This window comes from Carlito syrichta, unplaced genomic scaffold, assembly GCF_000164805.1.
Source record: "Carlito syrichta isolate Samal-C Ts95f unplaced genomic scaffold, Tarsius_syrichta-2.0.1 Scaffold301418, whole genome shotgun sequence".
NCBI classification, from domain to species: domain Eukaryota; kingdom Metazoa; phylum Chordata; class Mammalia; order Primates; family Tarsiidae; genus Carlito; species Carlito syrichta.
In genome coordinates, this window is record NW_007245514.1 from 46,829 (window position 1) to 62,747 (window position 15,919).

The 15,919-nt window shown below is 41.5% G+C and overlaps 1 pseudogene and 1 gene segment (V, D, J or C); both read left to right on the plus strand.

Annotated features, from left to right (window-relative positions):
* Positions 1 to 3,124: 3,124 nt before the first annotated feature.
* Positions 3,125 to 5,082, plus strand: LOC103257055. The segment is given in 3 exon segments: positions 3,125 to 3,170; positions 3,298 to 3,650; positions 5,026 to 5,082. Coding segments are annotated over 3 exon segments (456 nt in total).
* A 1,494-nt stretch (positions 5,083 to 6,576) lies between these two features.
* Positions 6,577 to 11,016, plus strand: LOC103257056 (annotated as a pseudogene).
* Positions 11,017 to 15,919: the final 4,903 nt, after the last annotated feature.

The window sequence follows — 15,919 nt, forward strand, 5'->3', positions numbered from 1 at the left end:
TGTAAGTATTCCCTATCCATCGCCCATTCTTGCCTGTCCCTTCGGATAGGCTATGCATCTATGAGGCTACAGAATGAAAGAAGAAGAAAAAAGAAAACAATAGAAAAAAGGGGGGATGCAAATTGAACCCTCTAAAAAACCTGAAAGATGGACACTCAATCATTCACATACACAGGAAAACTGAAAGATGGACACTCAATCATTCACATAAACAGAAAACAAAAAACAAAAGAAGAAAGAAAGAAAATAATAAAGAAAAAAAGATAAAAGGAGGGAGGGGAATGCAAAGAAAATTCTCCATACATAGTCACATACAAATAAAGAGAAAAAAATATTTTATGGCCACTTAGCACCCTCTTTGTGGCAGGTCCTGTAATTGTTCCTCTTAGTTGCTCACAGGTGGGCCCCTCTGTTGTCTCCTGCAGAGCTGCAGCCTCATTTACAATCTCCCCAGTACACCTGGCCCAGGGAAGAAGGAGGGAGGCATTGGGGATGGATGGGCTTCAGTACTCCCCTCCCACTCCTATATGGTCAGGAGGATCCCCTCGGGTGGATAGGTGATCCTCCTACCCAGGTACCAATGGGGGCACCAAATCCAGGTTTATCTTGGAGTAGTGTCCTCCTATTGTGGCTGATGTCAGGCTCCACTTGCATTAGTCCCTCTCAGTTGTGCCCCAGTCTTGTTGATCTGATATTCAGAAGATTACAGGGAGGAGGAGATTCGGTAAACACAGGACTCACTACTCATCTCTTGGGGGAGTTGTCCTCATTCTTTTCAGCTTGCAGCCTTTGTCCCAATGCTGAATCAGGATTGGGGGTGGGGCACATGAGACTCTGCACTCCTTTCCCTCCAAATTTTGTTTTCAGGATGTTTCTTTTGGGTCACAATTGACCCCAGAGTAATTAACCCACTGGTCACAGAGATAGCGTCTGGCTCCTTGGTGGGATGGACAGGGCAGTACCTTGCTCAATTTTCAAGATGGTGGTGGAGGGCCTGCTTTGTCTTCTCCAGAGGAGCTCTGCCTCTGGCTCCCTTGATGCGCTCCTTCCACAGCACTTGCTGCCAGTTTCTGGTCAGGCACTGTGGTGGTGGGGCAGAGCCTGGAGCCGGCAGTCCCACCTGGTGCTTCATCCTAGGAAAGGTTTTGTTGATTTTTAAAAAAATTACACTCAGCTTCTATGCCCAAGGAAGTACTAGGGTTCAAGCAGAATAGCTGCAGCATCAGTAGCTTCACCAGGAGAGCCCTGGTCACCTGCTCCGAGTCCCCAAACAGTCAGCCACTCACAAGCCCACTTACTAACAGACACCCACACAAAGTTATTCATACATTCACTAACTCACACAGGGACGCCCATAGTCAAACTGGCTCTGCTGCCATCTTCACAGGGTCCAATAAGCTCTCTTAATAATTGAATATATAAACAGAAAAGAAGTGCAAATAAGTCAGTGTAAAGCCAATTCAACCGCACTGTCGGCCCAAATTTGAAGAGTTGCTTAATGACTATGTCTTTATAGCAATTAACATATGTCACATTCAATGCTAAAAAACATATGAACCTATATTTGAGGGATTCCCTTATTTATTTTGAATTGATTTTATACTTGTTCTCTTTATTCTGTGAACAGGGGTGCCTCCTGTGATCTATCCTTACTCATTTACTTATTATGTCCACACTTTTCCTGGGACTGATGTGCTGTATGTGCAGACCCTCCCGTCACAGTACTTCAAATGGTCACATGAGCCCTGATGTCTCATACCATGTTCCTGTTTCCACTGGTTTTCCATACATCAAATTTTACAAATAAAACACAAAGCCTCTTTATCTGCACTCAGCTAGTGTCCCCCACTCTCTTATTCTGCACTATGGTCAGTGTATTAAAACCCTCCTGGTCAGCCCAATTACAACCCTCAGCGTCACTCCCATGTCTCCTTCTTCATCCTCTGTCCAGGGACACAGTCACCTCAGGAGTCCTTCATCTTGAGAATCCTTCACTTGTATGTATTTTCCTTTTTCTTTTTTTCCCTTCAGATATGGGGAATCAGCCCTCCATGATCGGTTGCCTTCAAGTTCTTTGAATGTAACACCAGGCATCTTTTTCTAAAGTTTCAGTTTTATACATTCTGTGTCCTGTTTAGAATCTTGAACAGTTCCATAAAATTAATAATTTCACTAAAGGCATCCCCTCATTCTGACACAGAGACCTGTGCTATCTGGATTCAACTGTGCTTTCCTGCCTTTCCACTTCCAATCTACTTCCTCAATGGTTCCTACTGTCAAGTGAATTATTTTTGCCAAACCTTTTACTTGCCATTACATATATGTGACTTATTTTAAAATTATATGTCTCCCCTAGGAATATGTTGTGCTTTCCTGGTTCTGAAGAAGGACTCCACTCTCTGCTCAGACCCAAGTAACAGTTGCCTCCCAACCTGGCCACTGTGGAAGGAGTTGCTCAGGTTCTACTTTCAGAGTCCTTTGTATTCGTCTTTTGCTTCAGTCTCCACATATTGGGTGGTCGTATATTTCCCATGTAATTCTCCTAATAATCAAGAAAACCTCATTGGAAAAAAGTTGTTTATTAATATCTGTAACTTCAGTCCTTTCCAGGGATGTGGTTTATAAGTGTCTTTGGATTAAGAATGACTAGGATCTCTGGCCAAGGTCCCTAACCTTATTTCCTCTAAGACTGAAATCTGGCCAGTGAGCGGCAGAGGGCACTGTGATTCCATCTCAGTGCCTGCACAATGGGGTACACAGCTGTGCCAACCCCCCAACCAAATGCCCCAGGGCTGGGGCATTAATATTTGTGTTGTTTATGAGCACTAAGTAGCTGAGACCTTTGAGCTGAGCAGCGTCTACTGGTAGGTCTGTGGTACGTCTGTGGTAGGTCTCAGCAGTTGCTTCCTCCTGGTGCCTCCCATGGGGAAAATTCTGTCTCATCTCTCAGACCCTTTGTCCAAAGGGCCAAACACAGACCTCAGCTGGTTCCCAGATGAAACAGAAATCACCAGGGTGTCAAATAAATTTGCATAAACAGCCTTCTTCTTCAAGGCAAGTGAAGAAGATAAAAGAGGCATGGACAGCTCATCAGCACTTGGGTTTCTGGAGGTCTGAGACCACCATGGCCTGGACCCCTCTCCTTCTTGTGTTCCTGTCTCATTGCACAGGTAGGGACATACCTCAGTTGTCCAAGATTAGCTCTTGAACCGGTGTCATCCTTCTCCAGATCAGATGACCAAGCACCTTAATTAACCCTGGTTTCTGCTCCGTGGCTGATGACTGTCTTGTTTGCAGGTTCCTTCTCCCAGCCTGTGCTGACTCAGCCACCCTCCTTCTCTGCATCCCAGGGAGCATCTGTCCGAATCACCTGCACCCTGAGCAGTGGCTTTAGTGTTGGTAACTTCTGGATGAGTTGGTACCAGCAGAAGCCAGGGAACCCTCCCTCGTATCTCCTGTACTACTACTCCGACTCAGATAAGGGCCAAGGCTCTGGGGTCCCTAGCCGCTTCTCTGGATCCAAAGATGCTTCAGCCAATGCGGGAATTCTGCACATCTCTGGACTCCAGCCTGAGGATGAGGCTGACTATTACTGTACTACATGGCATGGCAACTCTAAGACTCACACAGTGCTACAGACTCACAAGGAAGTGAGACTAAAACTTCTCTTCTGTTCTCTGGGTTTTGTGCAATCACCCTTGCTGGTGACTCTAGCTCACGGAATGTCTTAGGTTGTCACCTCTTCAACTAACACCTGATTTTCTTCAGACAAGTAAATCTGACAGTGTTGTATAATTTTCTCAGCTCAATTTTCAGATTGAGGTATTGTTCAACCCTCTTATCCTGTTCAAGTTTTGCAGGCAGAAATTACCTGTTACAGATAAAAATAATCTCAATAGAGATATTGGAGAAGGCTAAAAGATGTTGATTTTTGACAAGCCCAGCTTGGCTTGAAAAGTATAGAAACAAATGTAAGCAGAATTTATTTCTGAGAGAATATTGAATGGGATCCACCTAACCTGCTTTTATCTGAGGTTAGGAAGGTGCAGAATGTTGATTTGAGGTGAGGGAAACCAGACAAGGTGAGATAAGAGAGAAAATCTTTAGTCAGGGAAGAGGACAAACCAGGTACAAGGCACGTTGCTCTGAGGCTGATGTGAAGAGTGTGATGCAGCAGGCCTAGGGCTGCATGCTGCTGAACTGAGATTTTACTGTCCCCTGATGCATACACCTGTGTGACATAAAATGGAACCCACTTCCATAAATTCTTGTGTAGTGAATTTGAAGGTCATTCTTACAAAATTATAGGTCACCTTCATTTTTTGCCTTTGCCTGCCAGAAAGAGTGAGGAAATACCCCCATTACTCATGGGGAAATTGGTGAAATCATCTTATGGATGTGTATAGTGAGCAGTCGTGCTTGTTGGATAAATATTTTATTCCCTAAACTTGACTTCTTTGTGATTCTGACTCTCTGGTTCTTTGTGGGTCCCAGGATATGATCCCCATCCCCCACCACTGATCAATGACAGTTCAAAGGAACAGGAGCCAGCAAAGTGCCAGAAAGGCAGAGAGTAGGATGTAAGTATGGATAAAGGGCTCCTGCAGTTACTTTGGGCATCATATGTTTAATAAACTTGAGATTACTCTGCCTTTCCCTTGGGTTGTATGGAGTAGAGTTATAGGCTGTGCCCACCTGCACTGGGTCCCTCTTCTTCATTATTTTGACACATGATCCAGATCCAGGCTCCTGAGTCACCAGCAGTAATCTCTCCCCATGTCTGCCAACCTGAGGGACCCTACCCTGTACTCTCAGATCTCTGCATCTCTCTTTGATTGTCTAGCCACCTGCAGGGACTTGATACCCGGATAGAAGCCAACATCTACAGACCTGAAAGAAGCAACAGCACTGCATAGAGCAGTATGACTTTGTAACATCAGCACCAGAAATGTCTCATCTTAACTCTGGACTCATTGAAACAACCATGCTCATCTGGGACCTAGACTTTATGTTTTTCTTCTCCAGGGCATCCTGCCTCCACAGCTGTTGCTTCCAATTCAGGAAGAAGCTGAGCATCACTAATCCTAACCCACAAACCTGCTCTCAACTCCTGAGATCAATTCCAGACTCAGAGGAAATTCCTGCAGTCATTTCTCCCTCCAGGATCAATAATTTGAAGCCTGTCCCTGGATCTGTGACCTTCTATCCAAGCAACTATTATACTGAATTATTAGTATAAAACATCTCAGCCTGGTCGTGGCAACACAGGCAGGCATCTCAGGGGGGAATACTCTTCTTCATCCCAAGTGCCTGCACATGTGAATTTGCTGTGTGCCTATGTCCATGTCTTAGGACAACATTGAGGTTAGGAGTGAGAGTGGTCTCCACAAAGTCCATGAAGTTGGTTCTGAGATTCATGGTGTCACAGTGGAAAATGTGCATATTCCTGCTCCTGATTTTATTTAAGGCAATCTCCCGAAGGCTGTGAGTTTCTGTGATTGTCCACAAATGGATTAGGAATGTTGCCTAGAATAGATGACTCACTCTCATCTTCCTCCAGATCACTGGGATCAGCTTTCAACTCTCCTGACATGCTTCCTGCTCTGCTGCCTTTAGGCTTCTTGTTGAATCTGACACTAGGGGTGTCTTCTAAAGTGTCAGTTTCATCTGTCCTGTCTCCTGTCGATAATCTCTGGAAACCTCAGATGATGAATACATTCAATTCCCTCATCCTAACACATAAGGACCTCTGCAGTCTGGATTCAAATACCCTTTCATGTCTTGCCACTTCCACCTCATGTGCTCAAAGCTCCTGTAATTATGTACTCTGTACATATGGTCTCAATATATTACTTAAAATTCCTAAGTATTTTCCAGATTCTTAAAATCTCTCCTGGAATGTTGTCTATTCCCCAACAGGACACTGTACTTTACTCACAGCCAGGTCACAGTCATCTCCCTTCCTTGGTCCCTGTGGAAGAAGTTGCTCTGGCCTCGACTTCCCAGAACCTTCTGCATTCTCTCCTCACAGCAGCCTCCTTACTTTCAACAGTCATCATTTTTCCACATGTCCTCTTAGGCGTTCAGAAGTCTCCACTGGTTGTTTATTAACACTACATATCGTAGGAAAAAGTAAGAGCGTGGCCTGTGGAACTGTGGACTGACAGTAACCAGGCACTCATGTGACAACATTAACAGAATTCCTACTGAGAAACTGAAGTCTGTCCAGTGAGCAACAGGGGCACTGTGGGTCTGCCTGAGAGTCTGCATAGTAGGGCCCACAGTTGCACCACACTCCAAGGTCCCTAGGGTTGGGCAGTGGAACCGTACTCACTGAGGCAGACACAGCAATTGTATCCTATGGGTGTGGTGCCAGCACTGGCCTCCTCCAAGGTTCTACCTGTCAGACTCCCTCATCCACCAGCCCCCAGGTCCTGAATAAATGGAGGGATGAGGGAAGGCAGTGGATGGATACATCTGTATCCATAACTCCCCTACTGTGAGGCCACTGGATGGAATAAGAGAGGCCTGGAGCAGCCCACTTTATCTCTGAATCTCAAAATATCTGTTTCCACCATGGCCTGGGACTGCTCCTCTTCCTGCTTCTCTCCCACTTCTCAGGTAAGGACAGGGCTCACAAGTTTAGGGCCAGTCCTTCTGTTTGAGTCAGGCACACCTGTCTCAGATATCCCATCAGCTAAGAGGACATGGAAATATAATGACTGTCCAATGTAAGGAGGTTGTACTGTGGGGAGAATGCAGAAGGTTTTGCGAAGTTCTTAATCCACGTATATCTCTGTTTGCAGGCTCTCTCTCTCAGCCTGTGATGACTCAGCCAACCTCTCTCTTTGCATCTCCTGGGCATCAACCAGATTCACTTGCACCCTTAGAAGTGGCTTCAGTGTTGGTGATTTTATGTTGGGAGCCAGCCATGGAGGCCCACTGAGTGTTAGGGATCAGGAAGGGCCGTTGACCTCGAGACCACTAGGATGTGTTAGGGAGCTATTTGACCCCATTTCTTCCCCCTTTCTACTCAGCACTAACCAGTTTAAGCTCTGTGAGCTCAAAACATAAAAACTCTGAGACCGGGATGAACACAAGCTAACTTTAGAAGCTCATTGCTCCCATTCTTCCTCAAACTGCAGTTTTGGCTTTCACACAACTTATAATTCAAACTCGTGTCACATCTAAGAGCCTTAGTGTTGGTCACTGGTTTCTGGATCATGATCTTAGGATTTATTGAAGGTGTAAATTGTAGAATATAGTTTTAGAAGATAGCCATTTTGTTGAAAGAATGCAGCTGGGTTACTTGTAGGTAGCCCACTGTGAACTTTGGACTGGGCCACATTCCAAACATTCTGGGATGGGCCACTTTTGTTTGTAAAGTAAATACTTAAACTTCTATAGAATTGTTTAACTTGGCATAAAATCAATCAGTTTAGGATGAAAAAGATTTATAGAATATGTCAGTCACAGATTAGGTTATCCTTTGTTATGGGATTTTAAGATTATCATATGAAAAGGGTTTAAAGGCAATCATTGATTAAGTTTTCATGGATTAAGGTTTCTGGTGGGTGGGGGACGCCCCTCCCACATCTGACTTTGTGTATAAAAGACCCATTGTAATTCCCAATAACACACATCGCTTCTGCACTAGACTGGAGTTCAGTCTCTTTCTTTCTGACTCTCTCTCTCTTTCTTCTTCCCTGCAATTGCTGATGCCGTCTCCACCTTTGGGGTACCCTGAACCTGCCTGGATCTGGTCTCCGGCAATTTTAGGATACATTGATACCAGCAGAAGCCAGGGAGATATCCTCCTTATCTTCTGTACTATTATATTGGTACAGAGTTGGGGTCTGCTGTTCATATTCTTCTCTAGATCCAAAGATGCCTCAGTTAATGTAGGGATTCTCCACATCTCTGAGCTCCAGCATGAGGATGAGGCTATTATTTTAGTACATGGCATGGGATCTCTAAGGCCTACACAGTACTCCAAAGATGCAGGAAAGTGAGACACAAACCTCCCTTCTTTGGGTTCGTACAGTCTGCATGGTAGTGTCTCGCTCAGACAGTGACAAAAATTTTTACTTTCTCAGCCAGAACCTGATATTCCTGACTGCTTGACCTCAGATTATTCTTTAAGTTCAAAATTTGATTTATCCATGGCTAATGCTCATTGAATTTCTTTTTTCTGCCAGTAGTGATTCAGTATAAGGAACCATGACAAATACTGGATTATTTTTCATTAAAGCACCAAAATAATTTCAGCAGGGAGTACATAAGCTTACATAAATGTTCTGTTTTGTTTATATTTACATGCTTTTTTTTAATTTAGAAGGTAGATGAGTAGGTATAAGTAGATACTCAGTCTAGACTGGAGTCTCTGCATAGCCCATTTACAAAGGCCTACCCAATCTCACCCAGCCCATCAAAAAGGCTGACATTGACTTTGAAATATGGTGCAAAGTGGACTGGGACTCCCAGGTCACATTGTGGCCTATGCCTGAGACACATGGTAAGGCCACAGTTGTTAATTCAGTATCTGATTCATGAACTGGTGTTTTCTGCTCGGTGTTCCTTAGAAACTAGAAACTTCATCCTCCCAAGTGACTGGGGTTCCTACATCAGAGTTTCACCAGCTCTACACATTCTACAAACTAAGTTTATGCCAGAGGGGTGTGAATCATGCCTTAGGAAGGGTCCAGGAAGTCAGAGAGATGGAAAATAATTTGAATTAAGGGTTCATGCTTCCATAATTGTAATGGAAAGGATTAGAGGTCTTGGGTGTCTCTAACTCAGCAGAGGGACTCAGGAAACAGAACTTTGGGGAATCTTCACCACAGCCCAATTCCTTTCCTCATTATCCTCAACTGCTGCAGTGGTGACTAAATTCTGGATTCAGGAGCAGTGTCCCTAGGAAGGTAAACAAAACTGTATCTCCTTAGTTGGTTATCTTGGGTTGCAGGCTGGGCCCCAGGCTATATGTGAACTCTTTGTACTTCCTTGCAAAGTCCTGGCCTAGATGTGTGCTGATCTAATGCTCCTTGGTGTTAAGGTCTCTGAACAGGAGGTCACTATCTCCTACTGTAGGTCCAGCAGCTACATTTTTTCTATAATTTTGGGGGGCATAAGTTTTTACCAGATGCTGCCCCTAAAATTTTGCTTCATGGAAATATTAGGCCCTCAAGAATTTGAGATTCATTATCTGGCTCCTGTTCAGGCAATGTGCCTCACTGACCATCCATGACCTCAAATCTGAAGATGGGGTAATTATTAATGGTACTTATATGATAAGAGCTCAATGTATGTACAGAACTGTGTGCCCATGACAAAGTCAAACAAAAACTTCCCTCTAGTTCCTGAGACCAGACTCTCTCTCTTGTAATTGCTGTCACCTAGGTTAACAGAACCTGTGAATCTGAAGATCTTCTATGAATCAGTAAATCCAAAAGTGTCACCCAATCTAACGTCATACTGGCTTGAGATTGAGCCATTTCTAATGACACATGTTCTGCCTGGTCATGCCCACACAGGCAGGAACTTCTTGTTCAAGGCACAAGATCCTTCCCAAAAGATAATAGTGGGTACAGAGGATGGCTGACCACAGCAGTGGAAGTAATATAATCTTGGTAGCTGTCCTTGAGCTGGCACAGCATGCTCAGGTCTCACATGGATCTGCACTACTGTAAAAGGAACTAAGATTTGATCAAGGCTTTTCCCTCACCTGCCTCTCTTATTTCTGACTCCTGAAGCCCCCAGGAGAACCATCACCCTGGGAACATGGCCTTGAGTTACAGACATTTTGCTACTCATTTTCAATCCTAGAGAATACAGCACAGATAATGTATGGTAACAAAAAAAATCATCAAAGTGTTTTTCAATGGTGTGAGAAATTATGTGTAAAGCTTTATAGGGATAAAACAATGAACATTGTTAAAAAAAATACAACAAAAACACATTAAGAGTTCGAGCATGTTCATGACTTACAATCAATATTGTAAAGTTGGCAGTGTCAGGATGAATCTCAAATTAATGCATGTGTAATTTAAAAATCCAGTAATATTTTAGGAATCTATTTAACATTTACTTAACCTATTTTATAATTTCTATGGAAAACTCAAGGTAAAAATAGCTAAGAGTATATGTACAACCTTACAATGAGCAGAATTAATTTTTGGAGGGAGGGCACCTTGTAGTACAGAATTCCTCAACTAGGTAATTGTTCTAGAAATCCATTGGCATCAATGTACCAGCTAGTGTTGTGAGAGGCTGTATTAGACTTCAGTGATTTTTTTTTCTTTTTATTACTTGAGATTCTTTCAACACATTTGCTCATTACATGATGAGTGCCTTATGAGTATACCTGCCCACATCTCACTGAGTGTTCAACCGTTTTGGAAACAAAACAAAACAAAAAAACCCAAAACAAAAATAAAAGAATACAGCATTGCCCCACATATCCCTCTCTATTCAACAGGTCTTGCCTTGAGTGAATTTTTTTGTTTTTCCAGATGAAAAAAGTTCTTAAAAGCAAAGGATTTGCTGTAAAAAGTTCTTCAAAGCAAATGTTTTGCTGATGTGGAAGAGTAAAACAAAAAAATGGCAGAAACACAAAAAGAGATCAAAATTGGCAAGTGCAAAAACTCTTTTATCAGAGGAAAAAGCATCTCAATAGGTGTATTGCATCAAGTGTAGAATAGTTTGATGACGACTGGATTTTAAACAGGTAATCATCTTCAAACCTGACATCCAAAGCCACTGGAAATATATAGAAATGGGACATTCCTGCTTTGTCCAGCATCAGTCCTTACAGGAAATTCAGTGTCTACTAATTGCACACCACAAACCAGGCTTTAGAGGTGATGTGGGAAGCTTGTCATTGTTGCCACCCTTAAACAAGTTGAAGCTGGTGCACTCAAATCTTGAGGATGACCTTGAGGAGTTCCAGATTTTAAAAGCATAATCAACTCTGTGTCACAGAGCAGAGACAGGGAGGAGATGTCAATTATTACTTAGGCAGCCTTCATTTGTGACTTCCACATCCCAAGTGAAATGATCATCCTTCCCAGTGGACACTGGAAATCTTATCCAGCTATTGTCGTATTCCTTTCCCTGCAGCTTTAGAAGAAAGTTTCCAGTCTGCTAGAAGGTACTTCCCAGACAAGGAGTTGAATCATACCATCTATTCTCTGTCCTTAGTTCAACTGAGAAAATCCTATCATTGAATCTTCACTCCCTGACCCTAGACATTTCCAAACAGCTGAAAAATTGAGGGTTTTTTTCCCCTCTTCACAAATGTCAAGTTATGAAACTATTATAGCAAAATGATACAATGGTACATTAATGCATGTGTATTACTGATTTGAGTGTGATTTTCATTCCTTGATTCACTGGACAAGTATTGACTGGTTGATTAAAAAAAGAATAAATACATAACTTTTTATAAATTACTTCTGAGTTTCTTTGGGTCCCTTTTTGTATATATGGAATACCAGATACTGAGATATTTTATAAAGCTTTATTAATTAAACAAGTGCATGATTGAGATCTTGACTATATATAGTTCTCTTAAATATGAATAGATTACATTTATAAATTATATGCGTTCATGGAAATATGGTTCATTACATGATAAAATACAAGTGAGATACCATATTCATATTATTAAAAATCCAAATGCTTAAATTTAAATGAGAATAGTATACACATAAAGATTCTAGTTTGATAAGAATTACCTCAAGTGAAAAACTGTTTCTCAAATAAGCTGTCAAAGCCAAATGTATAACCAAAATTAAATTATTTGGTTGCAATCACTGATAGATTTTTGGACCTAGAAAGGCACAATTTGAAACATAATGGAATAATATGGAACAGTGGAAAGACATTTGCAAGGACACGGTTTTACTACTTGCAATTCAGAAGAAAATTTTGTAATCAGAGAAGATAGAAAAAAATGCAGTTAAAATGATCCAAGTAACAAAATAAACCATTTACACATTAAAAAATGTGAGTAAATATATGTGACAACATATGTTCAATTTTATCAGACACAAAGACAATGGAATGAAATCTTTAAGAAGAATTTGTGGAGGGAGCTGTGCATATCTGTTTGAGGTAGTTTGCCCAGGCAGAGCCAACAGCAAACGTCTCAGGAAAGGTGCGAGAAAGGAGTAAGACTCACCTCCTTACATAGAAGACAGATACAGAGAGTTTGGGGTGTTAGAGACAAGTCAAGGAGATGTAAAAGGAAGTGTAAGAGGTTATCCAAAGGCTTTTGAAAACTGGACATACTTCTGAATGAGACATGAAGCAGTTAGGGGTTTGGAGTAAAAAAGTTTGGTACTACAATGTTAAAATTTAATGAAATAAAATGTCAGAGAAGATGTGAGGAACCACAAACTCTCACTCACTCCTGGTATATAAAAAAATTCATCCATTTTGAAGAAAGACCCTCAGTTCACAAACACTTTATTCATTTGCACATCTGCCTTGCAGCAAGTCCATCCCATACATAGACACAAGTGAATATTTATGAGACTTTCTATATGAGTAGCAAAGTACTGGAATCAAGGTTGATGTTCAACACGAGAAAGATTTGTAATTCACACGTGGTAGATAGAATGCTAACCAGTTGGAAATAATGAAATAAAAACATAAATATCAGTTTAAAAAAATAAATAAAATTTACCTATATTAAAGCACAAATACAAACTATAATATTTTCAGGGTTATATAATAAACTATTTGGAAGATGGACTGTAAGCATATTATTTATACTTGAGTGGGATTTCAGGAAGAGATGGAAACATACATAAAGTGTAAAAAAAAAAAACAATCTAAAACAAAGAGGTCTTTCAGTGCCTGATAATAAGAATACTAATAAAATGAATGTGATTCCATTATGTTCAAATGGAGCCCATGTGTTTTCAGGGTCCTTCTTCCAGCCTGTGCTGACTCACCCGGATTTTTACATCTGCCTTCCTTGGAGCCCAAGCCAAGCAAAGCAAAGCACCTATACTATTTTGTGGGCACCGTCCCTAGACCATTTCATGACATCAGCAACAGCCAAAGAAGACCCTTTATTATGGGATATATGTTAAGAGCGATGAAGGTCATAGTAAGGGAGATGGGAAACTTGATAAATTCTCAGGCTGCAGCTTTGTTTTTGTTTTTGTTTTTGTTTTTTGAGTTGGAGTCTCACTCTGTCACCCAGACTGAGTGCAGTGGCATGCTCCCGGCCACCGCAGCCTCAATCTGCTAGGCTCCGGCGATCCTTCCGCCTCAGCCTTCCAAGTAACTGGAACTACAGGCACGCACTACCACGCTCGGTTCATTTTTTATTTATTGTAGAGATGAGGTCTCGCCAAGTTGCCCAGGCGGGTCTCAAACCCGCGGGCTCAGGCAATCCACTCACCTCAGCCTCCCAAAGGCACGGGATTACAGGTTGAGCCACTGAGCCCGGCTCCAGGCTCCAGCTTTGTAACTGACCACTATTTAACCACCTCCAAAGACCAGTCTGACGACAAAGCTGTCTATGTCTATGACACTGGTCACAGCATTGGTGTGTCATATGGGTAAAGTAGAATGACTCAGATGAATGGGAAAGTGGAACTAATACTGTTTACTCTGCTAAAAAGGCTGTTACATAGACCTCAGAAAGAGTGTTTGATGTACTGAACATTCAGACATGCTTTTTTTAATTAAATTTTTTAAATGAGTGAACTAGATGCATTTGGCTTCTGGCCATGAGTTCCTTGTTTGAACCAGATTGCTAGATCAGGCTTCTACAGAGTGCCAGAGCTGCTGTAATGATGAAAATATAATAGACCCAGTCATGCTTTGTTGCTCACTATGTTTTCACTACATAAGGGATGCAAGGAAATTCTCTTTTCCACATTTAGACGCTGGAACACAGATATATTTATCACTTTTACTTCATCTAGGATGATTATAATCATCACCCTTAGAAGGCAACTTCTGACTGAAGATATTCTGGAATTCTATCAACATGCTAGAAATCACACTCTAGATATTTAGAGATAGAGATGATGACAATTTGCAGATGATGAGAGAAAAAGTTTTAAATTGTTGTGATTTCTGAATGTTTTCACAGGTGTTTAGTGTCTGGGTTTTAGAAGCATGAGATAAGGAGAAGAAATTGTCTCCAAAACAGTACAGATATGACCTTTTATGCACTGATCTACAAAAGAGATAAAAATAATAGTCTTTAAAGTCTCCCTGACCGTCCTGATTCAGAATGTCTATATATTATTTAATGTATTTTTTTCCAAAGAAATGGAAGTTTCAGAAACACTTCTGAAATAGTGGATTAAGGACATCAGACAACTGGAAACACCACAGAAGCAATGATAACAGTTTTAAATTTCCTATCCCCATTTAAAATTTTAAGTTTTCTCTCACCATTTTTTAAAAATTTCCAGATCCATAATAACCATGAAAGTCAACATTTTGCCAACTTTGTAATGGGGCTATTTGTTTGTTTGTTTGTTTTCTTACAGCCTCCAAATGACTGTAGGTGTGAAAAATAGCAGAATAGCATTCACTGAAATAGACATAGAGCAGGCTTAAAGTTTCCCCCAAAGCTTAGTTCAAAGACAAATGTCATTATTTGAGCTATCTGGAAGCTCATGGAAAAGTTTCATTTTTTTAACTTTAAAATGTTTTGTTTTAAAATTGTGGGGTACAATTCAGGGTAAGGTATACAAATATTCAGTATGCAGTTACTCTTGTTGATGAGGTGTGCTCTCCCTTCCCCAGGCACATTCCCACTACTGCCAATCCCACCTCCTTATCCCCCAAACCCCCACAGTTTCCCGCTACTGCCAATCCTTTCCTTTTCTTTTTCTTTTCTTTTTTGAGTTGGAGTCTCACTCAGTTGCCCAGACTGGAGTGCAGTGGCTGTTCCCGGCCACTGCAGCCTTAACCTGCTCGGCTGCAGTGATTCTTCCGCCTCAGCCTTCCAAGTAACTGGAAGTACAGGAGCACGCTACCACGCCCGGCTAATTTTTTTGATTTATTGTAGAGATGACGTCTTGCCAAGTTGCCCAGGTGGGTCTCGAACCTGCAGGCTCAGGCAATTCACTCACCTCGGCCTCCCAAAGTGCGGGATTACAGGCTGAGCCACCAAGCCAAGCCAATCCTTTTCTTATAACAATACAATAGTTGTTCAAGGTCTGCTTATGAGTGAGAACATGTGACACTCAGTTCTTTCTTGCTGTGAAAGATCACTCACTATTATAGACTCTAAGTCCATCCAGGTTTCTGTGAAGTTCATGATTTTGTTCTTCTTTATGGGTGTGTCATATTCCATTGTGTATATATACTTTTTTATCCAGTCTTATTTTGATGGGCAGCACAGTTGGTTCCATGTTCTTGCTATTGTGAACAATGCTGTAATAAATATATATGTGCAGGTATCTTTTTTATAGAGTGATTTGTGTTAATCCAGGTATATTCCCAGTAGGGAGATTGCAGGATCATATGGAAGGTCAATTATTAGAACTTTCAGGGATCGCCACACTTTTCCACAGAGCTGCATTAGTCTACACTGCCACCAACAGTGTAGAAATGTTTTCTTTTTGTTACATTCTTTCCAGCATCTTTTTTTTTTTTTTAGTTATTGATGATGGTCATCTTGACTGGAGCTAGGTGGTATCTCCGTGCAGTTTTAATTTGCATTTCTTTGATAACTAGTGAGGCTGAACAATTTCCCATCTATCTGTTGTCTCTCCATATGTCTTCTTTTGAGAACTGTTTTATTCATTTTGTGCACTTTGTAGTGGGATGATTTTTTTTTTACTTTTCAGCATGTTTGAGTTCCTTGCAGATCCTAGATGTTAGGCCTTTGTCAGACATAGAGTTGGCAAATATTTTTTCCCAGTCTGTGGACTGTCTCCCT